We start from the raw sequence: 27039 nt of genomic DNA on the forward strand, positions 1-27039 counted from the left end.
GTTAAAACCGGAATTATTGTAATCCTAGGTCGTTTTCACTGTAGTAAATTAATTGTTTGTACTGTTCATTATGATACTTAAAATGATATTGGCTCGAGGTTTTATAAAGCTCATTATAAATGATATGGTTACAGGAGATTCAATAAATGTAAAGAATTGTATCAAGAAGTTCGTTCGAACTTCTAATTACATCATGGATCTTCGATTCGCGAAGGTAATTATACTAGGTTTATTAGAAAAGAGAAAATATGGTATGAAGTGACTGATATGACTATCAACAAAAACAATTTCCCGAGAAATTCAAACAATGTTTATATGTTTGTTCTTGAAAAACAATAAATTTTAATAATAAATCCATAAGATAACAATCAGTAATTAAAAAAAAAATTAAAAATAATCTAACAAAACGCAGTGATATCGAAAAAAATTACAATGAAATTGTAAACCGTACGTTGAGTCTCGCAGATAAAATGATATCAACCCACCGGGTTGGTCTAGTGGTGAACAAGTCTTCCCAAATCAGCTGGTTTGGAAGTCGAGAGTTCCCACAGCGTTCAAGTCCTAGTAAAGCCAGTTATTTTTACATGGATTTGATTACTAGATCGTAGATACCGGTGTTCTTTGGTGGTTGGGTTTCATTCAATTAACCACATATCTTAGGGGAATGGTCAGGAAAGGTGAGAGACTACATTTCTGTTATGACAATCTGTTATTAATTTAGAATTTTGTTTAAAAAAAAATACATGTTAAATATATAGATAACAGATGTACAATAATAGATAATAAAAAATGCTTAAGCGTTCCATAATAATAAGCAAAAAATAGAAAAATTTGTTACAAAACCGATTTGTTACTGGTCCGATTTCATTTATTAAACAAACTCATATAATTAGCAGTGGCAGATAAAGTCATTACTACAGTTTTGGCTAAATTTGACAATTATTTATTTGCTGTCACAAATTTATTTATGTTGACTTATTAGTGATTCAACATCTTTTCTTTTATATGTTTGTTTTGAAAGAAAGTTTCACCTTATATTTCACTACGACTCGTATTGTCTAAGTAATTAACATTATTTCAAGATTTTTATTTTCCAACGTGATGAAAATTCGTTTTTTCATTGAATGTCTGTTTTAACTCAATATTTTTACTGAAGGATATAAATAGAAAAAATCAAATAAATGCGTTTTTCATTACTTTCTTTCATATTTTGATTATTTTTATACCAATAGATGTATTTATTTATTTACCTAGCCTTACTTCGTTAATTACCGTATTTTTTATATATCTTAATAATAAAAATACAATTTAGCGTAGTTTTTTTGACGTTCTTTATGTGTTACGATAAAAAAATGTGATATGTAAAGTATACATCACGTTTACAGAACCACATTACATTGATTTTTACAGAATCACGTTTAGATTTCGGTACCACATTCATTAAAAAAATATTATTAGAAAATGAACTATTATTTGTAACTATGTTACAGAGCAATCATTTGTCTAAATCCTTTTTTGTTACCTTAAAAGAATGAAAACCAGTCTGCAGAGTAACATCAAATTATAACTTAACTTGATGGAGAAAATCTTAAGAACTGATCCTGATCTACTTATGTACTTTGAGAGTGACAAAATTATATAAATTCCCAGAAAGTTAATAATGTACATGACAAGAAGAAATAAGTTTGAAAAATGGATTTCTTATTCCAGAAAAATAGCTTTAATTTTTATTAATAAAAAGGAAAAATGTAATACTAGATCAGTGAAAACTGCCACAGATGTCTGTCACTCTTTAAATAGTAATAAACATAGTTCAACTCATATTTGGGAATCAATGAGTTTATAACATTGTTGGTTATGATTTGTTTACTCATGGAACAATGAACAATAATATATGTTGCAATATTCATCACTCCATTAATCTCTTCCTTTTTTTGACTGATAAATTATCTCACCATGGAAATTTATGAAGAAGCTTGTACATGGGATTGTGAAAATGGAAATTTGTAGTGTATGAAAAATGTCATCCCTACTGGAATCAAACCCAGGAGCTCCGTATAAAAGGCCAAGATGCTATCAGTCCATCACTGAGAATGGGATTTTGTTTATTAAGTTTACAACAGTATAGTAGTTGTATTATAGTAGAACAACATTTGTAACAAGGAAAATTCTACAAGTATATCAGTGAGGAAAATGATTAAAAAAATTGATAAGTTCCATTACAAAAATATATATTTGTTGCACTACAAGTACATTAAGGATAGAACAATTAGGTAAATGATAAAAAACAAACTGCATTATACTAATTATTATGTCATGCATCGTTTTTCTTTTAGCTTTTCATAAGTGATAATATTTGTTGTATTACTTGGTAACTTCATTAATACTACCAGGGCGTTTATTTTTATTATCAACTATCAATTTATGAAAATCAGGTGTAAAAATGATGTTATTGCAACTAGTAAAGTTGATGTTGTTACTAAATTGTATATTTATTTCATCAAAAATTGTTGTTAGTAATAATCATGCTTGTGATATATTGATGAGTGTAGAATTATACAGTACAGTAAAAAATATTAATGGAAGTATTTTATTAAATGATGTGCTATATCCAATTGATAAAATATCTAACAATAATAACTTAATAGCTTGTTTATGTTCTATAAATAAGCAATGTTTAAAAAATTGTTGTTATAATGGTTATTCAATTGGCATCAATCGTACATACATTTCTAATGACCATCAACATCAAATCAGTGATTTAAAATATTACAGTTTAAATGATCTCTCAGAACCAATAAATTTGGAAGGTTATTCTGACTTTTTCTCAATAATTTATAATAAAAACATTAAAGATTACTGTTCTAATAATAAAAAAGAATTGAAAAAATGTTACGTTCTTCAAAATAAAAAAAATTTAGTAATAACTTCAGATGAAAACAATAAAACATTGGATACAACAAAGTATTGTTTAGAATGGTATGAAGAAGTTAAAGCACTCTTTGAACGAGAAGGTAGATTAGTTGAGAGAAGAAAACTAACAATACTGGAATGGATTTTAGTTTCCATAACACTAGTACTACTTGCAATCACATTTATAATTTATTCTGTATTACCTGAATTAAATAATTTGGGTGGAAAATGTCTTAAGGGACACATATTAAGCACTTACATGTGTTATATTACTCATTTTATTGCAGATTATATTTATGACCATGAAGTTACAAGTAAGTCTTAACACATATTAGTTATTTTTCATTTATTTATTTTTTTTTCTATACAAGTGTATATATGTGTATTTGTTTCAATCAATTATTATACTTTAATTTGACTAACTGATATAAAAAGCACAATGGAATACATATTAATATACTAGAAATCCAGAAAATAAAATATTGAAAACGAAATTCACATAAAAAAAGAAAAAATAATGATTGTAGAAGAAAATTCTGAAGTAAGATAAAAATACTTGAATACAATAGCCTAATTTTCTTATAACAAGCATAAATTTAAAATTTAAAAAAAATCATCATTGATAACCTCCAATACTTTTGGAGACCTGGGAACTTTATCATCTGTACCAAAAAGAATAAATAAGTATAGATAAATTGTAGTCAATTTGATTTTAAAACTTGTCAATATAAATAACACATTTACTGAAAAACTTAACATCTATTTTAACTAATATTTTCATAATTATTTTGAATAGATAATCGGCATGAATATTGTCATGGACCCATAATTTTTTTTATTTTCTTCATTTAGTTTTATTTGTGCTGTATTTATTCATGATGGTCAGTGATGAAAATTATCTAAAAAAATATTCTCAATGAATTTGTCATTCAAATGTTTTAAAGTGGTCCTTTATTTGAATAAATAGAATACTAAGGTTGATGTTAATATTGATTAATTGGTGATTAGCATAAAAGAAGTGGTCCCTCTTTATTGAATGGAAATGTTTGTGATTACTTTATACCTTTGTTTGAACATTTCATTTATCTAGTGCAGAATGTTGTGGAGTTAAAGAACTTTATTTTATACATACCAAAGGTATGTATATAGTATTTTATGTAATATTTTATTTTGTTCATGTCAGTACTACCTAATCTTGATAGAAAAGCTGAAAAGAATTTTTTTGTTTACAATTTTTTCAGCTCAAAAGGTTACCTCAGGCATTATAGCACTAATAGCAAATTCAGTGGTCAGGCACATGTCCACAGTAAACGAAAATAATAAACTCCTAAAACATTAATGATTACATTGTACAAGGAACAATATTCCACTTTAATGTGTAGGTCTATATAATGAAAATAATTTCACTGATAATACAATAATAAACAGTTGTCTCAAAGAAAATTATTTTAAAAGAAATAATAGTGGCTTTAAGAAAATGTATATAGATTTTTTAATATTAATTTTAACACTTGTTTTAAAGTCTCTTATTTGTGCTGTGTTAAGAATACTTCCCATTGTTCTTTTTAACTATTTTTGTTTAATGTATATGAACTAATGAGAGTAGATTTGCTTATTTCCTTAACAGAGGAAGCTTTTGTCAGCATTATGTGACTGTGGAAACAGTAACCCAACCCCTACCACTCACTCACATAATTTAGATATACTCCTAACCTAATTTTCTTGATATAAACCACATTATTCATAAATGTTTAGTATTTATTTACTTTCTGATTTATGTTTCTGAATTCTGACATTCACTATTTGTATTGGTTTTGTTTTTTTATTGTTTTTTTTTTTTAGAAACTATTTTTAAAATGGTACACAATAAATAAATAATACGCAAAATATTTTTGCTAATGATTATGGTTTATAAATTAGTTATGTTTTTGTTCATGACAGCTTATTGACTGTGATGAAATTTACTATCTATAGGACTGACACTACAGTTCACACTGGTAACAAATGATGTTTCGCTGATTTTTTTTACTTTGACATACTTAGGATCTGATCCTAAGATGTGTTGGATTTGAATGGTGACTGTTAATTTAAAATGTTTAAATATTTCATAAGCTTAAATGTGATTAAATGTTTCATCCTTAAATATCCATTTTAGTTCAATACTTAATCAAAATTGTCAATAAACGTTATATTTATTTAGGATGTAGAAGAATGCACCAAAATAAAATTAAAATTCCTAGGTTAAATGCAAGTGTATATAACCAAGCATACTCACTGAAGCACTCCTTCACAAAAAAAATAAAACTAAAAATTTAAAAAAATACATCTCACTGACATAAAAAATTGCATCCAAATTTAAAAATCTGGTCAAAATGTGGCCTTTGGAAAAATTACCATAAACTAAATGAATCATGACACACAGTGCAGTCACCAGGCAGCTTAAAACCAAAATGCAAGGAACTCTTAAAAGTTTTTAGCAATGTAGTTTAACTTCTCAACCATCTCATAGGTACAATCACAGATCCAACAACCCTAACACCCTTGAAATTCCACAGATGCATAAAATGGTGATATTTTAACACACTTAAACATTATGAAATATATAAACATATAATTTAACTTTATCACACTTTTGGACTACATTCTAAATATATGTCTGTGAAATTAAAAAAATCACAAATAATACCTAATCATATCATCTGATGCCAGAGTAAGAAAAATTACCAATCATTGAAGATATCCACAAAATGAACAGAAAACATTATCCCTTATGTTTTTAATAACACTGTACTTATTAAATTTGTTTTTGTTTGGCATGTTAAAACAAGTGTATTTTTAAACCAATATCAATCTGTTAAGAATTTTGTAATAAAATAGGTTACAGATATAATAAAAAACAATCAAAAGTTGCTTGAATAAAAGTAATAATCTAGGTAAAAGAAAAAAGAAGCTTCTGAATAATTTAGTTCCTACTGAATAAAAATTAGAGCTAACTGGTATTAAAGGAATAACATTAAATTTATTACATTATTATTTAAATGAAAAGCATCAAAATAATATTCTAGGAATTAATCAACAAACCAGTTAAATCCAGTGTGCCCCAGGTGGTATGAAGTCCATTTTTTTTAATACACATGAATAATATTTTTAAAGTTAGTATACAAGGGAGTTACTATTTTTTCTAAGGACAAAAATCTTGCTTTTAATGATACAACTTGTTATTACATTGTAAATAGAGCAAGTAATGGATTGAAAACATTGGAAAATGGCTGGATAGTAAACTATTTTAGACAAAACTAAAATTGTACATTTTTCTTAATAAGAAAATCTGTGCCTAATAATAAAATTGTTCAAATTTTTGATTTTCAAGTTATGTAAATGTCTCTTCATTGTTTTTGATAAAAATTTGAAGAATAGCCAATTTTATATTACAAAAAAAATTTGCCTTTATAATTCTTAAAGATTATAAATTCAAAATTCTCAGTGCAATATTATCAGTTTAGACAGCAAAAAAAATTTGTATTATGCGCTGCTTGAATCATTGATAATCAATGAATTAATATAGCAAATTTTTATTTGACTGCTTTACAGAACTCTATGAATTTTTAGCTATAGAAGGGAAAGTACTGTAACTGGTCCAATTTGGGCATATGCAGTTACTTCTGTATATGGGGCATTGATGTCATAAAATTTTCAAATTAAAAGGTCAAGGGAGTGAAGATGTAGAGTAAGATCACCCTCAGTATCCTGAGATTTTACCTAATTCAATCTTATTTTTCTTAGGCCCATTTGTTTACAATTAAAAAATAATTTTTTTTTTCAAAATCGCACCACAACCCCAAAAAATGGTCTAACCCAGTAGTGTCTAAGTGAGTTTACTGTATCAATAGTACCCCCTGTCACCACAAGAAACACTAGTGTAGCACTGACGTACAGTTGTAGAAAAATATTATATTTAAATAAAATGATAAATATTTTGAATTAGGCTGTGTGTATGAGCAACATGACAGGAAAGTCCTACAACCGAGTTGTCAGCTTTTTTATTGATGATTTGTTCAAGTAAATCTTATTTATATCTTGATAAATTAATCTATTTCTATTTTAATGTCAACATTTAAAAAAAATTAAATGTTAAAAATTTATTACTATTAGAATATAAAAATTTAACCTAGTTATTTGTGTTATACAGGACAGTCTAAGAATTAAAAAATTAACCTGCCTGTTATTAACTAAGTATTATCTTAAAAAGTACTTATTATTAGCAGATTGTTATGAGCATTTAATTTCGACTTGCCGAACCTTATAGGTGTATTTAAAGTATTCCTGTGAAGAAAATAAGTTTTTTTTGTTCATTGCATTGTTCATTCTTCATCGTTCATTAAATCCTGTTCACTGCATTCAATCCCAGTCAAATGGAAAAACACTTATAATCACGGTATTTTATACACTAATAAAAAGCTTCAGAGCCTTTAGAAATTTCAAAGTTTAGTCTATTGCTAGCTGGTTATTCGCAAGGTCATCTGTGATAGTGCCTTTCAGTCCATATCTGGGTCTGAGGTCAGTATGGAGATTGCAGTCTTTAATAATGTGCCCCATAAGAGCAGGTAGGCTGTTGTAGTCCTTGGAGAAAGTAGGGTGATATTAGTCATATATATCCAATTTTTAGCCTGGTGATGAAAATTTATTCACATTGACTATAGTCTCTAGGCATTAGCTATCTGTTGACACTTTGATTGTGTGTAGTTTTCTTTGCATGGTAGCACAAGTCTGCTGCCACACAGAGATAATGTTGGTTGCATCTGTATACATCACATCTTTCAGCCTTAAAGCAAGCCTTTCAACTGGCAAGTTGCTTACAGCAGTCCTAGCAACAGCATCTGCTTTCTCATTGCTTTGAATGCCTACATGTCCAGGATTCCAAATGAAGGTGAACAACGAGCCTTGGTGTCTGTGTAGCACAAATCAAGAATTGTTTCAAGTAATGGATCTGTTGTGGATTTGTTGTTTACGGCAGATAGTAAGCTCAAAGAGTCTGTACGGATTACAAATCTTTCAATACCATGGATTTCGCTGACCTCCATGGATAAGTAGGTAGTGTCTTAGCATTTCATGTAGAGTTCTCAGGTTCAAATCGCGATCAAAGTGACATCTTTTCATACGCTACCAATTTCAACCACACTAATGACCATAGCTGTTAATGCCTGCTCTTTCATAAAAAAAAAATACCATGGTTTCAAAGCATCACGACACTTTCAACACAACATACATTTCAGTAGCATGATCTTTCTTTTCAAAACAGTTTGTAATATTGTACCACTTATATATAATATAATCTAAATTTCTGCACTCAATCTTGTAAACAAATAATTAAAATAGAGTAAGTAAATCTAAAAGAATAAACTGAGTAGTAGAATTGAAGGCAACATCCTGAATCTCTCAGTAGACATTCATTTGATTATGTTTTTGGAAGTACAATCAGCTGCAGTTAAGTTCCATATCAAAATAAAATTTTGGCTTGTCTAAATTTTTCAATAATACAATAGATGTAGATGACATCATTGAAAGTCAAAGGGACATTAACTCATGGTTATAGCAGGTTAAAATAGAGTCTAAATTAGGAAGATAAATTAGTAGTTAGTAGACTGTTTTCCACAAAAAATTCTACTGATTCGTAAACAACTGCCCTAAAAGTTTGTAACTTATATTTTAGCTTTGTTACATTAACTTTCTCATTAGGTGATAATATTTAGAAAAAAATTAATATTTTAGTTTCTTAATTACTCTGTTTTTAACTATTATTATTCAACAAAAAGATATTGTTAAAGTAACAATCACATTGCTCACATGGAATTTTGTAATTGCATGTGAGCATTGTGATTTTTACTGAGTAGTGGCAAAAAGGTTTCTAAGCATTTCAAAACAGTATCGTTAACAACAGTGCTACCAGTGATTTTATTAATGATGGAACTTCATTATAGTTCTTATGATAACAAGTATTCAAAGGAACTGATTCATTGGTACGCTTCAAGAAGATGCCCACCGAAGAAAGGTGATCTGCAGTTAGTGAGTTAGTACTGAAGTTAGTCAGTTAGTTATTAATCAGCCGCAAGAGTTGCTGGTTATTGTGCTCTGTTTTTTAATAATATTTTTCTTTAGTTGTTGGATAGCCTTTCTTTTTCTGTTTAGCCTCCGGAACCACTGTACGGTATTACTTCAGAGGATGAATGAGGATGACATGTATAAATGTAAATGAGTCTTGTACAGTCTCAGATTGATCATTCCTGAGAAGTATGATTAATTGAAAACCAACCACCAAAGAACACCGGTAACCACGATCAAGTATTCAAACCGTATAAAAGTCACTGCCTTTACTAGGATTTGAACCTTAGAACTCTTGACTTCAAAATCAGATGATTTGCGATGACGAGTTAACCACTAGACTAGCCCGGTGGGCTTGTTGGATAGCCTGCAGTTTATTTACATACCGTCTCTTTAAGAGACCCCCACATGATGTCAGGAGCTGTCAAATCAGGCGAGCTAGGCAGCTATTTTTTCCAAATCGCCTTGAAATAAATTGCCCCTCAAAAATTTATTTTAGAAGTCGAGTTGTGGCTTCAGGAGTAGCTCTGAAGATGTAGCTTCATCTTGATATAACCACACTTCAGGTTCATTTTTCACAAAAGGGCATCCACATTTTCCAGCATATCCTGATATTGTGGATCAGTGATGGTGACTTAATCAGCAGTTACATCTTCGTAAAAAGGTCCAATAATTTCTGCTGAGATAACGCTGCAGCAAACCGTGCACTTAGAAAAATGTTATTCAAGTTGGTAACCCAGCAGGTTGGTCTAGTGGTGAACTCATCATCGCAAATCAGCTGATTTTGAAGTTGAGAGTTCTAAGGTTCAAATCCTAGTAAAGGCAGTTACTTTTATTTGGATTTGAATACTAGATCGTGGATACCAGTGTTCTTGGATGGTTGGGTTTCAAGTAACCACATATCTGAGGACTGGTCGACCTGAGACTGTACAAGACTACATTTAATTTATTGTATGTAAAATTCATACATATCATCCTCTAATACCTTATGGTGGTTCCAGAGGCTAAATAAAAAAAAAAGAAATTCATGCTGGTATAAAGCTCATGGACTTTCGATGATCAAAATTCTGCAGTTTCGCCAGTTGACAAACCCATTCGGATGAAACTGCGTTTCATCAGGTACAATCAGATTATGCATAAATTCATCTTCTCCCCTCCTCTATGAATCAGGAGACCTTGCCGTTGGTGAGAGGGCTTGAGTGCTCAGGGATACAGAGTAGCTGGAGCGAAGGTGCAACCATATCGGAGAGGTATCTGTTGAGAGCCAGACTAAGGAATGATTCCTGAAAGAGGGCAGCAACTAAGTAGTTGTTAAGGGCGTGAGTCAGAATGACTTAAACGGCCATATCAACATCACTCAGTCCTCTGAGTACTGCGAAGCTGAAAGCAATGGAAAACTACAACTGCTTTTTTTCCAAGAAAATGTGGCTCTCTGCATTTTCATATAGCAATGATGGAGGCGCCTTCCTTGGTAAAATATTCCAGAGGTAAACTAGTCCCCCGTTCGGATCTTAGGGTGGGGACAACTAAGGAAGGGGTCACCAGAAAATTAAAAAATAACATTCTACGAGTCGGAGCGTGGAATGTTAGAAGTTTAAAAAAGGTTGGTAGGCTAGAAAATTTAAAAAGGGAAATGGATAGGATAAATGTGGATGTAGTAGGAATTAGTGAGGTTCGGTGGGAAGAGGAAGGCGACTTTTGGTCAGGTGATTTTAGAATAATTAACTCAGCTTCAAATAATGGGCAGGGTAGGTTTCATAATGAACAAGGAAATAGGGAAGAGAGTAGTGTATTTCAAAACGCATTGCGATAGAATCATTGTAATAAGGATAAAATCAAAACCTAAACCAACAACGATTGTTAACGTCTATATGCCTATAAGCGCCCATGATGATGATGAGGTAGAGTCTGTATACGAAGAGATTGATGAAGCAATTAAACACGTAAAAGGAGATGAAAATTTAATAATAGTTGGAGAATGGAATGCAAGTATTGGAAAAGGCAAGGAAGGAAATATAGTGGGTGAATACGGGCTGGGCAAAAGGAATGAAAGAGGGGACCGACTTATAGAGTTTTGCACAAAGTATAATTTAGTAATTGCCAACACTCAATTTAAAAATCATAATCGAAGAATATACACTTAAAAAAAGCCAGGTGATAGTGCAAGGTATCAGATAGATTATATCATGGTTAAGCAAAGATTTAGAAATCAACTCGTTGACTGCAAAACTTACCCTGGAGCAGACATTGATAGGGACCATAATTTGGTGATAATGAAATGTAGATTGGGGTTTAAAAACCTGAAGAAAAGGTGTCAGATGAATTGGGGGAATTTAGAGAAGCTTGAGGAAGAGGAGGTAAAGAAGATTTTTGAGGAGGACATCGCAAGAGGTCTGAGTAAAAAAGATAAGGTAGAAAATGTAGAAGAAGAATGGGAGAATGTTAAAAAGGAAATTCTTAAATCAGCAGAAGCTAACTTAGGCGGAATAAAGAGAACTAGTAGAAAACCTTGGGTTTCAGATGATATATTGCAGCTGATGGATGAACGTAGAAAATATAAGAATGCTAGTGATGAAGAAAGTAAAAGGAACTATCGGCAATTAAGAAATGCTATAAACAGGAAGTGCAAACTGGCGAAAGAAGAGTGGATTAAAGAAAAGTGATCAGAAGTGGAAAGAGAAATGAACATTGGTAAAATAGACGGAGCATACAGGAAAGTTAAGGAATATTTTGGGGTACATAAATTAAAATCTAATAATGTGTTAAACAAAGATGGTACACCAATATATAATACGAAAGGTAAAGTCGATAGATGGGTGGAATATATTGAAGAGTTATACGGAGGAAATGAGTTAGAAAATGGTGTTATAGAGGAATAAGAGGAAGTTGAGGAGGATGAAATGGGAGAAACAATACTGAGATCTGAATTTAAGAGAGCATTAAAAGATTTAAATGGCAGAAAGGCTCCTGGAATAGACGGAATACCTGTAGAATTACTGCGCAGTGTAGGTGAGGAAGCGATTGATAGATTATACAAACTGGTGTGTAATATTTATGAAAAGGGGGAAGTTCCGTCAGACTTCAAAAAAAGTGTTGTAGTCATGATACCAAAGAAAGCAGGGGCAGATAAACGTGAAGAATACAGAACAATTAGTTTAACTAGTCATGGATCAAAAATCTTAACTAGAATTCTATACAGAAGAATTGAGAGGAGAGTGGAAGAAGTGTTAGGAGAAGACCAATTTGGTTTCAGGAAAAGTATAGGGACAAGGGAAGCAATTTTAGGCCTCAGATTAATAGTAGAAGGAAGATTAAAGAAAAACAAACCAACATACTTGGCGTTTATAGACCTTTCTTTTTCCTGTTTAGCCTCCGGTAACTACCGTTTAGATAATACTGCAGAGGATGAATGAGGATGATATGTATGAGTGTAAATGAAGTGTAGTCTTGTACATTCTCAGTTCGACCAATCCTGAGATGTGTGGTTAATTGAAACCCAACCACCAAAGAACACCGGTATCCACGATCTAGCATTCAAATCCATGTAAAAATAACTGGCTTTACTAGGACTTGAACGCTGGAACTGTCGGCTACCAAATCAGCTGATTTGGGAAGACGCGTTCACCACTAGACCAACCCGGTGGGTTGGCGTTTTATAGACCTAGAAAAGGCATTCGATAACGTAGACTGGAATAAAATGTTCAGCATTTTAAAAAAATTAGGGTTCAAATACAGAGAGAGAAGAACAATTGCTAACATGTACAGGAACCAAACAGCAACAGTAATAATTGAAGAACATAAGAAAGAAGCCGTAATAAGAAAGGGAGTCCGACAAGGATGTTCCCTATCTCCGTTACTTTTAATCTTTACATGAAACTAGTAGTTAATGATGTTAAAGAACAATTTAGATTCGGAGTAACAGTACAAGGTGAAAAGATAAAGATGCTACGATTTGCTGATGATATAGTAATTCTAGCCGAGAGTTAAAAGGATTTAGAAGAAACAATGAACGGCATGGATGAAGTCCTACGCAAGAACTACCGCATGAAAATAAACAAGAACAAAACGAAAATTATGAAATGTAGTAGAAATAACAAAGATGGACCATTGAATGTGATAACAGGAGGAAAAAATATTATGGAGGTAGAAGAATTTTGTTATTTGGGAAGTAGAATTACTAAAGATGGACGAAGCAGGAGCTATATAAAATGCCGAATAGTACAGGCGAAATGAGCCTTCAGTCAGAAATATAATTTGTTTACATCAAAAATAAATTTAAATGTCAGGAAAAGATTTTTGAAAGTATATGTTTGGAGTGTCGCTTTATATGGAAGTGAAACTTGGACAATCGGAGTATCTGATTGAAAAAGATTAGAAGCTTTAGAAATGTGGTGCTATAGGAGAATGTTAAAAATCAGATGGGTGTATAATGTGACAAATGAAGAGGTATTGCGGCAAATAGATGAAGAATGAAGCATTTGGAAAAATATAGTTAAAAGAAGAGACAGACTTATAGGCCACATACTAAGGCATCCTGGAATAGTCGCTTTAATATTGGATGGACAGGTAGAAGGAAAAAATTGTGTAGGCAGGCCACGTTTGGAATATGTAAAACAAATTGTTAGGGATGTAGGATGTAGAGGGTATACTGAAATGAAACGACTAGCACTAGATAGGGAATCTTGGAGACCTGCATCAAAACAGTCAAATGACTGAAGACAAAAAAAAAATCATCTTCTCCCCTAGCCAATAATTGAAATCGGATTGCATAGTCTGTCTGATCTTTGCTGATAATCAGCAGATATTAGGGCCTGTACCGGTGGAATTTTATGTGGAAAAAGATACAAACCATGTAAAATTCACTACAATGTGTGCAAGCTGTATTAAGTTGAGCAGATCGTCTTCGAATCGTGAATTGTTTGTGCTACTCTATATTTTTTAGGAGACATACTGTGTTTGCTTTTGTCCTGGTCTGTCAGCAGGTGGAAGATTATAGCAGGATGCTCTGCTATCAAAAAAGTTTGACAATATGAAGAACCATTGTTTCCAAAGTTGATTTTTTACTCTGAAATAAAATTATTGAATAGAATTCAATAATTTTAGTTTGCTGTACGGCAGTAAATTTCTCCGTCATAAATTTCCCTTCTACAGGCTGCAATTTTTGAAAAAAATAGAAAAGATAAAATTATATACAAAAAAGTTATTAGATGTTTATACTCTGTTGTAACTTTGGGCCACTCAGTATAGAGAGTAAAAATCATGGAGAAATAAATAAACAAATATCATGTGAGAAAATTAATAAGTATACTGTAATAAAATCTGTCAGATGTTGTTTTTGTTTTAAAAATGTTCACTCCTTTTTACAGGACTCATTGTGATATACAGTTACCACTCTAATATATTTTGGAACACAGTGATTTGCTACAACACATGGAATATAATTAGGTGAGGTAAAATATTGTAATGGACAACATCTAAATATTACACGTGTCAACAATTTTTAAAAGAAGTGAAATTTTTTGTTTACAATCCATAAAATTATTTAATTAAGTTTAAAAAGTCATTTATTACATTAGGTTAGAAAAAATTCCTAATAAAGTTGTTAATTTTTTGTCCTTATACAGAGTGATTCAAAGAAACGGGAAATTTTGAAATTTGTGTTGGTAGCCGTGGGCGATTGGTACCACTTGATACGTGGCGCCAGCCTCTCTAACCTAACCTGCCCTTTAGTTGTCATGGATCCTTGGAGTGGTGCGCAACGTGCATTTGCTATCAAAGCGTTTTACAAAAACAATGACAGTGTGGACGTAGCGCGTAGAGAATTTCGCCGTCATTTTAATCTGGAACGGCACGACCGTGTTCCATCAGACATGCAATTAAAACATGGATATCTAATTTTGAGGAAACTGGTTCTGCAATGAAAAAGAAACCTCCAGGCCGTGAGCGAACCGTCCGTACACCACAGAATGTTCAAACTTTACAAGATGCTGTCACACGAAGTCCATATCGGTCAGTCCGTCGTCTCTCAGCATCTTTATAATTGCATAGTTCAAGTGTTCGAAGAATGTTAGTGAAGGACCATCCATACAAGTTGCAGATCGTCCAGGAAGTGAAACCGAACGATCCAGTTGTGCGTGCACAATTCTGTAATGTAATGCTTCAGAAGATAAATGATAACGAAGAGTTTGTTCACGAACTGTGGATGTCAGACAAAGCGCATTTCCACCTCAGTGGATTTGTTAACAAGCAAAAATTCAGATACTGGGCACAAGAAAATCCTACGCAGCTACACCAACGTCCGTTGCACAGCCAGAAAGTGACCGTGTGGTGTGGTATGTCATCTTACGGTGTTATAGGCCCTTATTTTTTTGAGGATGACAACGGTCTTGCGATTACAGTGACGTCGGCTCGTTACGTAGCCATGCTTGAAACCTTTGTTGTGGAACAACAAAAGAGATTTCCACCGATTCTTAACACAGCCTGGTTTCAACAAGACGGAGCAAGTCACATACTGCACGAATATCGATGGCAGCTGTACGCCGATTGTTTGGACAACGTGTCATTTCACGAAATGGTGACATTAGATGGCCTCCCACATCGCCTGATCTCTCAGCTTGCGATTACTTTTTGTGGGGGTCACCTTAAAAGCAAAGTGTTCCACAGTAGACCTGCTACAACGGAAGAACTGAAGGCGAAGATCTGAGAAGCAATTGTGGAAATTCCAGTTGAGATGTTACGTCAAACCATGAACAATTTAACGAAGAGACTTCGTGATTGTTTACGTAAAAGAGGAGGTCACCTGGAAGACGTCATCTTTTAAAAATAAACTAAAATGTATGTATCCTAAAATGGGAACATTTGTACAATTACATGAAATAAAATTCATTTTCTAAAAAAATTTTTCATTAACGTTATTTAATTTTTTAAATTTCCCGTTTCTTTGAATCACTCTGTATAAAGAAAAATTATACCTAAAAGTGGAAAGAAAACATAGAGAAAATATAACAATTTAACAGAAATCCAGTGCTTCTTTAGGTAAACAGGACATAATGGTAGAGAATGAAGCATGAGCAGCAACAATTAAATTATACTAGAAAACAAAGATACAAAAAATTAAAAATCTGTGGAAATAGAATAGCTGACAATCGAAGTTGTCATATGTCTTATAACGGGGTGGGAGTTACATTAGATGGTGAAACTGTGTAATATTACCTAAAAACATGTGTTGTGGCCAGATTTTCTTAAGAAAAAAAAAATCATGAATCCAATTTTCTAAGCATGGTTAAAGATTTCAAAAAATCAAAATTATGGGAGAATTGTTTAATTTGCTTTCAGTAAAGATTCTTCTACAAGGTAAGAAAATAAGATTAATTTACCTCAGTAGATAAATTCTACTAAGATGACTTCATGTAGAAGTCATCTTCTACATGAAAATATGTGATAGTAGTGTTACCTCTGTCATTTGTTAAGATCTAGAAAACTGATTTTTATTAAAAATTGAATAGTAAAACCAAGATATTTTTAATTTTAGACTTTCATTTTAGACAGTTTACTAAACAGTATTGCCACTTTAAGAAAAATAAAATTGCTTAATCATGATGATCATATAAATACGTAAATATTTTTCTACCAGCTTCTGTGTGTCTTTTTTTTTTTTTAGAGCAACTTCGTCACATATTCTAATGTCCAGAAGAGAAATAAAGAAGAAGATTTTCATGTATGCAAGTTTTGCCTGGGGATTACCTTTACTAATAGATGGCACATTGATTATCACAATATATGTTTTAGATGAATTTAATGTATTTGAAGAAGAACTGCCAGGTAAGAAGATACAAAAGTTTCATGAAACGTATTGTATCTGTTAAATTATTAAAAAAAAAACATTATTATTTGAAATGTGCTCTATTTTAATGCATTATGTAATGCATTTTCCATTACAGATAATTACTATTAAATCAAAGTGATGGATAACTGGATGAAGAGCTTAATTAAAGAAGAAAACTGAAAATTATATTCAGAAATAAAACTATAACACAAACCAGCAAAATTTGGGTTGTGGAATGTTTTTTTTTAATTTTTGATAATTCATGTCCTATGTTTACTTTAGCGCTGAATCCGAAAATAATCTTAATTTTTTCCATCAGGTCAGAAGTTTTTGCAAATCGCAAATTTCAAAATTTGTAAAAAGTTGAAAAATTGTGAAAATGCAATAATACAGTGTCCCATATAAAACGCAACCCATCAATCACTCATCCATGAAATTTCAAAATTCAACCTTACTCCCCTACTCGTTACTGAAATGGACTCGTCCAACATCTGAACATCGCGGCGACGCAGTAGAACACTACCGATAGTAACAACAATGCAATCATAACGTTCAGTGTATTGCTAGAGACAAGATGGTGTTTTCGCTAGATGAATGTGTTTTCATTGTTGAGTCGTACTTCAGTACGAATTCAGTGGTTGCAGTGCAAGATTTGTTTCGCCATAAGTATCCAGATAAACCAGCTCTTAACAAAACATCAGTATTAAGGTTAGTTGCAAAATTTAGAGGCTGGTTCTGTTGATAACAAGGAACACAAAAGATCTGCGTCAGTATTGAATACAGATACAGTCACTGAAATCAAAGACCGATTACTCGCCTCGCCAAATAAATCGATCAGACGTTTGTCTGCTGAAATTAATTTGTCTAAATTAACTGTTCATCGGGCGACCAAACAATTACAATTACGACTTTATCGCATTCAAACGGTTCATCAACTTCTTGAGCCCGACAAAGAAAGACGGCTACAATATTGTCAACGGTTCCGTCGAGTTCTGCGTGAGGGAATTAACGTTAGGATTCGTTATTTTTCACAGATGAAGCACGGTTTCATTTGGATGGCTATGTAAACAGCCAAAACAGTAGAATTTGGAGTGCTGAAAATCCCCACGTTTATCACGAAAAACAATTACACCCGCAGAAGTTGGGCGTGTGGTGCGCGATATCGCGGAAGAAAATAATCGGTCCACTTTTTTTCGAGTACACCATTAATCCAGAACGATATCCGGATATTTTATTTCAGTTCATTGCACTCATGGAAGAGGAAGACAGACACTGCTGGCTACAACATGACGGTGCGACATCGCACTACGCAGGTTCAACTTCTGATTTCGTTGAGGAATTTTATGGTTATCGGTCGAGGCTTGTGGCCACCAAGATCTCCAGATTTGACTGCGGCGGATTTTTTTCTATGGGGTTACCTCAAAGAAAAAGCCTACAGCAACAAACCACGAACACTTGAAAGTCAATATTGAACAAGCTGTATTAAATATCCAGCAACAAACTTTGAAAAAAGTTGCAAGAAATGCTGTAAAAAGAATTGAAGCTTGTATTCAAGAAGATGGCGGCCACGTCCAACATTTACTCTAAATGTAAGGTAATGGATGGTAATAATAAAAATTACATTTATGTTTACACATGCCTTTTTATTATTTCAATACCTATCAATATAAGGTTGGGTTGCGTTTTATATGAAACACTCTGTATAAAATAGACATGAAACGTTTATTTTTACAATAAATTACTATAATATATTCCCTTTTTTGGCTTATATTATGCATTCTTATAGCCAAACAGAGTTGAGTGGTCTGAAGAGAATGGTGGGGGTAAGGGTGTCTGGGTTGAAGATTACGTGACTGTGGAAGAGTTGACTCTCCATCGCTCAGTGACTACATGGAGTCGACAGGTTGTGATAAGACTTAACATGTTACAACTTACATGATTATTGGCAACTATCCACGCCACTCATGCACCGTGCAACTAACCACCGTGCGTAAATCTAATTTTTTTCCGTCCTCTAATAATCAGTAATAATCTAATCTAATTTCTGAAAAGGTACTGAAAGCGTTTTATTCAAATGGTAAAGCAGTTAGTAAAAAAAAGAATCTGATGTGGACACAACATGACTTCCTAGTACGCCTATTAAATTAGATATACACTTTTTTTTTTAAATGAATAGTACATAACATTTTATTTCATTAATAACTTCTGATATTTTTCCATTTTTTTTTTTATTGTTATTATTAAACTATTATTCATCGTGATTTTTTTTACGATCAGAGGTTAATAATTATTAATAGATCAATATATTTAAATTAAAAAAAAAATTTAAAAAAAAGAGATGATGTCTTGATTCGAACCGATGTGCCTTCCCCTTCTAAGATCCAAATATTTCATTTATTAAAATTTATGTGGCTATAACTCTGGAACCAATGAAAATAAGTACCACTTATGATATATCGTTGTTAAACTCTCAATTAGGGCTTATTGCTGCAGTTAAGGAAAGGACCAAAATCCAGATTTGTTTTGGATTCAGGGTTTTTTGGACACTTTTGGTTCAGTCGATTGCAATAAAAAGTGGAGCTGCATAACTAGATGTTACAACAGTCCTAAATCCAAAATTTAACTGTTTACGGCTAATCGTTTTTGAGTTATGCGAGATACATACGTACGTATATATCTCGCGTAATAGATGTCACGCCGAAACTAGTCAAAATGGATTCAGGATTGGTGAAAACTGATATTTCCGTTGAAATCTGAAAACCGAAATTTTTCGGGATTACATTATTCCTTTACTTCCTACAAGGAAGTAAAAATGGTACAATTAACACTTTACGAAGATATTTTATAACTTAAAAGAATTTAATTTGTTCGAAGATGATTTCTATACAGGAAAAAAAAAATTGAACTTGCTTTTCTTCAAAAACATTAAAAAAGATTCTCAATAAAAAGTAAAAGAAGTACTGCTTTCAAGAAAATTAGTTTTAAAAAGTTACTTTCAAGAGAATTATTTTTAAAAGAATTTTCTATTTTTGCGCGACTAACAAGAGATAAATATTAAAAATTGTAGAACACGACTGCCAAAAAAAAAGCATTGCTGACAAAATTCTCTTTAATATAGGATAATTAAAGAGCATGCGGGTGACAGTTTTGTGTATAGTACTGTATTTGTATGCAGTGTAATTTTTTAAAAAAATTTTTTAATTTATTCAAACATATATATATATATATATATATATACATATTTATATAGCTTATGACAAACCCGGTATCTTAAGGATTCCAACGCGGAGTTATACATCTAAATTGGTTCAGCCGTTGAGTTGCTACGAAGGAAAAACATACACACATATAAACCCTAAATACATTACACTTCTTTTTGGACAGTCGTGCATAAAGAAAAGCGGCGATCTCCGTGTCGGAATGGCAGCGTCTCAGCCTTTCATCCAAAGGTCCTGAGTCCGAATCCCCGGTTAGGCATGGCATTTAAAAGCCCGTCATCTCAGAAAAAAAGCGTGGGGCACAGTCTCATATGCAACGTCTTTATAATTAGAGCCTCCACGGTTTTCTTTTTAGTCATGCATAAATAGAAGGTTTTTTATAAGTAATTCTCTTGAAAACAAAATTACATTTTAGTACAATTTAAATACCACTGACAGTAGATTAGAATTACATAATGAAAAAAATATTATATAAGATGATCAAAATGAGGGATTAGGCGGTAACCTAAGAGATCACAAAAGTGAGAAACATCAGAAAATCTCACGTAATATATCAAATATAAATACTGGTTGAAACCTTTACTAAATAAATATTCCAGTATACAGAGTGAACAATTAAAAACTCAACCGACCCGGCTCGATCTACAGTTATTTGATGTCATCTTTAACGATACTAACTACTAGCGCTACTATTGGCTGTGTTTTTACTACTCTCGACTATTGTTGTCAATCGTAAAGTGTTCATGGTTCACTACAGTATAGCTTCGTTTTTTGCAGTTATGTTTTTTTAAAACGCCTTATTCGAGGGAGGAAAGAGTTGTTGTAGTTGAATCTTATGTGCGTTCTGAATCCTTTCAAGAAACGCGTCAAATATTCGCGGAAGATTTTCCGAGTGTCAGTTCCCAGCATAACGAGTTGGTTAAAAAATGGCCTATAACGAGGTCCGTTTCAAACACTAAATGAAATTAAGCAACCTTCCTTTAAGAAGGCCTTAGAATATTTATTCAAAGAATAATTTCTGTCAATCCGAAAAAAAATTAAATATCCATTATACAGTGTGAACTATCCCGAAATGGTGGTGTAAAATACACATCATGCCGTAAAATTTTTCACGATTTAAATTTGAAACCGTTTCGTGAAATAACTGTGCAACAACAAGAAAACAAACAAAACGTATTAATTAATGCGATTGCTTCCGAAAAACACTACAAAGACAAATAGACCCGATGATGTATTTCACGTCAGACAAGGCACCGTTTCATACATCTAGATACGTTAATTCGCACAACACACCGGGTTTTGGATGATTGAAAATCCTCATCCAACGTTTGAGGATTTTCCTGGCCTCCACTTCACAATGAGAAAATCGATGTAGGATGAGCTATTTCTAGTAAACTATTTCTAGTACAATTTTCAAAGAATTCTACGCTCAGTTAATAAATCGTGAAAAAGTGTACGGCTTCTTCCAACAAGAAGAAGCAACGTGTCGCACATCAAACGATACGCTACCACGCCTTTTACAGAAGAACAAACTGTCAGCAAAGGGCGGTGGCCGCGCGTTCTCCAGATTAGTTCAGTTACGATTTTTTCCTTTGATGTTATTTGAAGGATAGACTTTATGAATCAAATCCTCACACTGTCGATAAACTAAAGGTTTCATCGATATAAGGTAGGTAGGTATCTTTTGTAAACATGTAAACTTTTTGTAATGTAAATACAGAATTTAATTTACGTTACGTTACGTTTTCATTCTTTTCATAAAATATTACATTTCGCAACGATATTTAGATTCTGTTTAAGTTGCTCACTTGGTAAAAGAAGAAAAAGGGTCAAGATTTCAAAATAGTCATGATTATTTCGTTTTGAAGTAGACTATCAAATCTAGCTAAAATCACTATATGCAAATTCCAATAGCTTAATAAACAAATTTTTCATCATAAATCCTGAATGTATATTTAATACTGTAAAATAATATATTCTTTCACGTTGTTTCAGGAGATATTGCGGTAATTATTTTGCCCATTGGACCATTTGTTATTGCACTTATATTAAATACAGCCATATTTATAGCAACAACCTATAATATGTACCACCACAAAAAACAGAGATCCGCACTGAAAGCAACAGACAGGAATTTTAATGATACTCTAGAAAAGCAATGGTAAATATTTTTGTTTAATAAAATCAATTTATCGAAATCCGAGATAGAGTAAACAAAATGCGTGCAATGTTCACGTGATAGTACTACGGGTTGCCTACTTCTTAGGACATTATATAAATTTTACCACTAAGTTGTGTATTTACTTAGAATTTAAATTCGTTGTCTTTGTATTTATCACCGATTTCGTTATTCATTTTTATTTTAAGAATTTTTTTTTTTAAGTCTGGAAAATTGAGACTACTATTAATGAAAAAATTGGAATATTATATAAATTCCGTAACACTTGTTACTTATTTTCTTCTTATATGTCAATTATATTTGACAACTTCAAAACATAACATTTTCTTCTCTTATGAATATTTAAAAAAAAAGAAAAATCTTAAAATGTTCTTAAAAGTGTTATTATTCCTAAATGTGTTGTAGATGTTATTTTTATTTATTAATATAGAAAACGTTTGTCCAGCACGTCAACCGCTTAGAAGAAACATAAACAAGAACTAACAACATCTTATACTAACACTGCAGCTGTTTTGTATTGTATTGATATGGACTTCAACATTTATTAAAAACATTTTTTTGAATTTTTACAATTTTCAAGTCCCTGCAAATATTTTTCCATCTTACTGATAACGTGGTCTGCATACTTTTTCCATTGACCTATTCTAACGCCATTTATCAGTTTATTAAAGGGTTTCTTGATTTCGAAATTTTAAATGTTTATTATTTTTCCTGACAAAACCCTTTATTTGTACCCAAAAAAATAATAAAGAAACTGCGTAATTTTCGTCTAACAGTTTTTATTAAAATATTCTTATGTTAATAATTGCTGTGTGTTATTTTTATATATACGTGACATTTCGTTATTATTTTTATATTCTTTTATCACTCCAAATAAAATCTCTATGTTTATTCGAAGGAAACCGATTTCCGTGGCGGAGTAGTAGCTTCTCAGCCTTTCATCTGGAGATCTTGGTTTCGAACCCGGTCAACTATGGCATTTTTCACATGCTACAAATTTCCATTCTCATTGGACAAAATGATCAAAGCAGTCGATGGCCATCATCTCAAGAAAAAAAAACAGTATAATTAATAATTTTGGCCTAAAGGACATCTGGATGAGATTGTAACTGTCTTTTATAAATCAAATATAAATAATGAAGGTTCAGCTTACCAACAATACAAAATGTTAAAACTTATCCAAGCGCTTTTGGATCTTCATCCATCCTCAGGGATACCCACATGATTAAATATAAAAATATTTTTTTTACAACATACATTTAAAATAAAATAACCAAAATTTTTTATTCATAACAATTGATCGTCAAGTATAGTTGTTTTAGTACTAACAATCATAAGTAAAAGTATAAACATGTCTGTAAAAAAGTCTCAATTGTTAAATTGTACTGTAATTGTTATTACACAATTGTTAAATTACGATTGTTATTCAAGATAACAATTGAGATTCTTTTACAGACAAGACATGTTTATACTTTTACTTATGACTGTTAGTACTAAAACTGCTATACTTTTAATACATGACGATTAATTGCCATGAATATAAAATTTTGGTTATTTTATTTTATTTTAAATGTGTGTTGTAAAAAAATACTTTTATATTTAATCATATGGACATCCCTGAGGATGGATGAAGATCCGAAAGTGCTTAGATAAGTTTTAACATTTTATATTGTTGGTAAGCTGAAGCTTCATTATTTTTATTTTATATACAAAATACCTATGGTGTCATGTTAAGAAAATTTAACATTTTATAAATATTTAAAACAATTTTCTTTTTTATCCTTCTTAAAGGCTTTACTTTCTTCCGCCCTTTTTTTAGTTAATTTTGTATTGGTAGTTTAGATGAAATTATTGAATACTGGAAAGAAACATACAAACTGCAATATTACAAGAACACCATAAAAAATTAAATGATAAAACAAAAGCCACAAAATGTCCTTATCATTTTTGATAAGGCAGATATTTTGTAAAATTATTGTGAAATAAATTAACTGGATCATTATAATTATAGATCAGAAAAACTGGCTGTAGCTCAGCATTGCCTGGAAACTTGGTCACAAACTTAGTTTATTAGAAACAATAGTTTTAAAAAATGTACATAATAAACAAAAATTAGGTAGCAGGGAAAATTACTTTATCAATAGTAGAGCAGAAACTTCATTGTTAAACAACAATATGGGAGCAGTAATCAATAACCTATTTGAGGTTTAAATTTCTCAAAAATCAATTTGTGAAAGTTTTCGATCGTAAGAACATTAAATTTTTATCCCTACCCTTAACACTTTGTTCATGAATAGGAACGAATATCTTTATCACTAGTTAAAGTTTCATGATGTCTGTCTTCCTGAAGATAAGTTTTATTTACCCAACTTTAAAAGAGAAATTTACTAAATCATAGTGGGCAATCTGTATTGGAGGTTAAAATGGATTATGACCTTTTATTGGGATAGTAGTTATTTATAGTTATTCTATAGTCCCAGCTAAGAATATTTGTTTTACATGTTTTCATAAGTGCTTTTTATTTAACAATTAATACTATTATTATTTTGTTTTTGTTTTTTTTTTAAAAAAAAACCTTATTTTTCAATTTATTTCAAAAACTGTTTAATATTGCTCTTTTTTGTATTAAGCTGTTAAGTTTTAATATTAAAATATTTACTCTACCCAGAAACATCCGTGGTATCTTGTACAATGATAATGAAATTTTGGAGCGGATGTTTCTGTTTTGGACTAGGTTACTGCAAAAAATTTAATATTGTCTTATATATTTTTTACGCTAGAAGAGTTTATGATAATTGTTTCCCTTGCTTTCAATTTTGATTTTTTTGGTTCTATGTCTTTAATTTTATTATCCGAGTAGGGAGTCTTTTGCACTCCCTACTAGTTTTGAGTTTTATTTCACTTTTTTAACTTAATTTTAAATTTTTTATTACATAATTTATGTTAGTTTTAAGCCTTATTTAGTTTTATCATTTTAGTTTTATTTATTTATTGTACCTTTTTATTAAAAAACTTCCGGGTGATGATAACGCACAGGTGTTTTTTGCCCCCCAAAAAAAAGTTTTAATATTCTTATAATTATTCAATCTATTCTTTTCTCTTTTTACTGTTAACTGTAAAAAAAAAAAAAAACAGTCAAATCTAATGCTTTTCCTTTTTTCAGGTTGTATTTACATGTGAAGTTTTTCTTTCTAATGGGTTTATCTAGAAATATTTATCTACTTATATGGTATGTTAATATGCCAAAATGGCTAACCACTGTCTTATATTCAATTGTCAGATCTGATGGTATAGCAATATTTATCATATTTATTTGCAAAATTCACGTAATGAAAAAAGTTTTTAATAAAATATTTCCATTTATAAACATTGGTCAGAGCAAGCATAATTTATAAAATCTTATTCTGCAGTGAAAATGATATACATTTTTACTTGTAATAGTTCTTATATCCCATTATGACTGTGATTCTTGTAAAGATTATTTTTAAAGCAAAAATTATTTGTGCATGGTACCTTTGCAGATTTTAACTTTTGAACTGTTACAAAGGTCTACTTTTGTAAGTCTCGTATCATCTCTCTAATGCTGTAAAGTCACTGAATATATCAGAGACTTTTTTTAGAAATCTGATAAAAACTATGGAGAGTCGCTAATCTGATTATGATAGTTTTTCTTATGTATTTTGTGACATAATTAATGTAATAATTTTTAAGGATGAAAGATTGTTAACTCGATGACAAAAAGTACATTTTCATCTTGAAGAAAAATGCAAACAATAGAAATCTTCCATACTTCCAAACTACCACTTTATAATAATTTTTTATTGGCTAGCTATTGGAAATGCTTAAATTAATAATGATTTGCAAAACTAATATTTTTTTTCAATTTCTCTTACAATCATATTTATAAATGGTTATTTACTAGAATTTTTAATACAATAAAATACAAATTTATTTCTTGAATGGTGTGGTAAAACTTTTAAATTATTAAATCTTAAACGACCCTAGAAGTCTTTCTTCTATAAGATCTCTAGAGCTAATTAGCAGCTCCTCATTCAGTATACTTATCTGTAGTATTATTTGTTGTTAACAATTACCATCATAAAAAGATTAGAAAAGTATGCTATTGTAGTAAGCAATTAAATTATATATACCAGATTATGTTTATTCTTTTAATAAGTAGTTTAAAATATAATAAGATGTTATTACATCAAGCCATTCATTGGAATTTAATGGTTCTTTATTCATCAAATTAAATATTTACAATAATTGTTTCACGCTTATTTTTCTTAAGTTTACTGCTTATTAGAGTAAATTTTATTTTAAAATTACAAAAATACTCCAGACGACATAACTTTATTTGAAAGATGATAAAATTTAGTTTATATAATAAAATAAAATGAAATTTGTGCATAAAACAACATTAAAGTTCATATATATATTTTTTCTTTTTTTTTTTTTTAAATGTACTCTTCTTACTGTGAACAAAATGAATTTGCTTCTTTGATCATTACATATGCTCTTACTATCAGTGAACTTCATTCACCAAACCCTCTTTTAAAAATAAAACTTGCTTGCAGGTTTTATTGGTTTCTTTGTTCTTCAAAGTCAAAGTCTGTTTGAGTTCTTTGTGAGATTCTTGATTGTAACTTAACCCAATGGATTTTGGGGTCTTTTTTACCTCTTACTGCCCTTCTGTACAGTTGCTATCTGCTAAAAAATGGTTAAATTTGAAGGAAATGAAAATAGTGGCTGGTGTACCTATTTCATTCATAATTTTCAATACAGAAATGTTTTTATTTGAACAC

General features: G+C 31.1%; 2 protein-coding genes across 4 annotated transcripts in view; one reads left to right on the forward strand and one right to left on the reverse strand.

Annotated features, from left to right (window-relative positions):
• Positions 1-27039, reverse strand: part of LOC142334185 (serine protease inhibitor-like) — a 267470-nt gene that overhangs the window by 131980 nt on the left and 108451 nt on the right. The window lies entirely within an intron of this gene.
• Positions 2444-26382, forward strand: LOC142318536 (uncharacterized). The gene is made up of 5 exons (XM_075355098.1): positions 2444-3227; positions 14379-14457; positions 16673-16833; positions 22051-22216; positions 25398-26382. Exons 1-5 carry the CDS (start codon positions 2444-2446, stop codon positions 25627-25629), a joined length of 1422 nt encoding a protein of 473 aa, XP_075211213.1. The 3' UTR covers positions 25630-26382.

Source organism: Lycorma delicatula, chromosome 1 (genome assembly GCF_047948215.1).
Source record: "Lycorma delicatula isolate Av1 chromosome 1, ASM4794821v1, whole genome shotgun sequence".
Taxonomy (NCBI): Eukaryota; Metazoa; Arthropoda; class Insecta; order Hemiptera; family Fulgoridae; genus Lycorma; species Lycorma delicatula.

What these genes read in the sequence shown, in the direction of transcription:
- LOC142318536 (XM_075355098.1), top strand. Translation starts at nt 2,444, where the DNA reads ATGATGTTATTGCAACTAGTAAAGTTGATGTTGTTACTAAATTGTATA. An exon ending in TTATGACCATGAAGTTACAA is followed by an intron (nt 3,228 to 14,378) that starts GTAAGTCTTAAC and finishes TCCTTTTTACAG; the next exon opens with GACTCATTGTGATATACAGT. An exon ending in GATACTCTAGAAAAGCAATG is followed by an intron (nt 22,217 to 25,397) that starts GTAAATATTTTT and finishes TCCTTTTTTCAG; the next exon opens with GTTGTATTTACATGTGAAGT.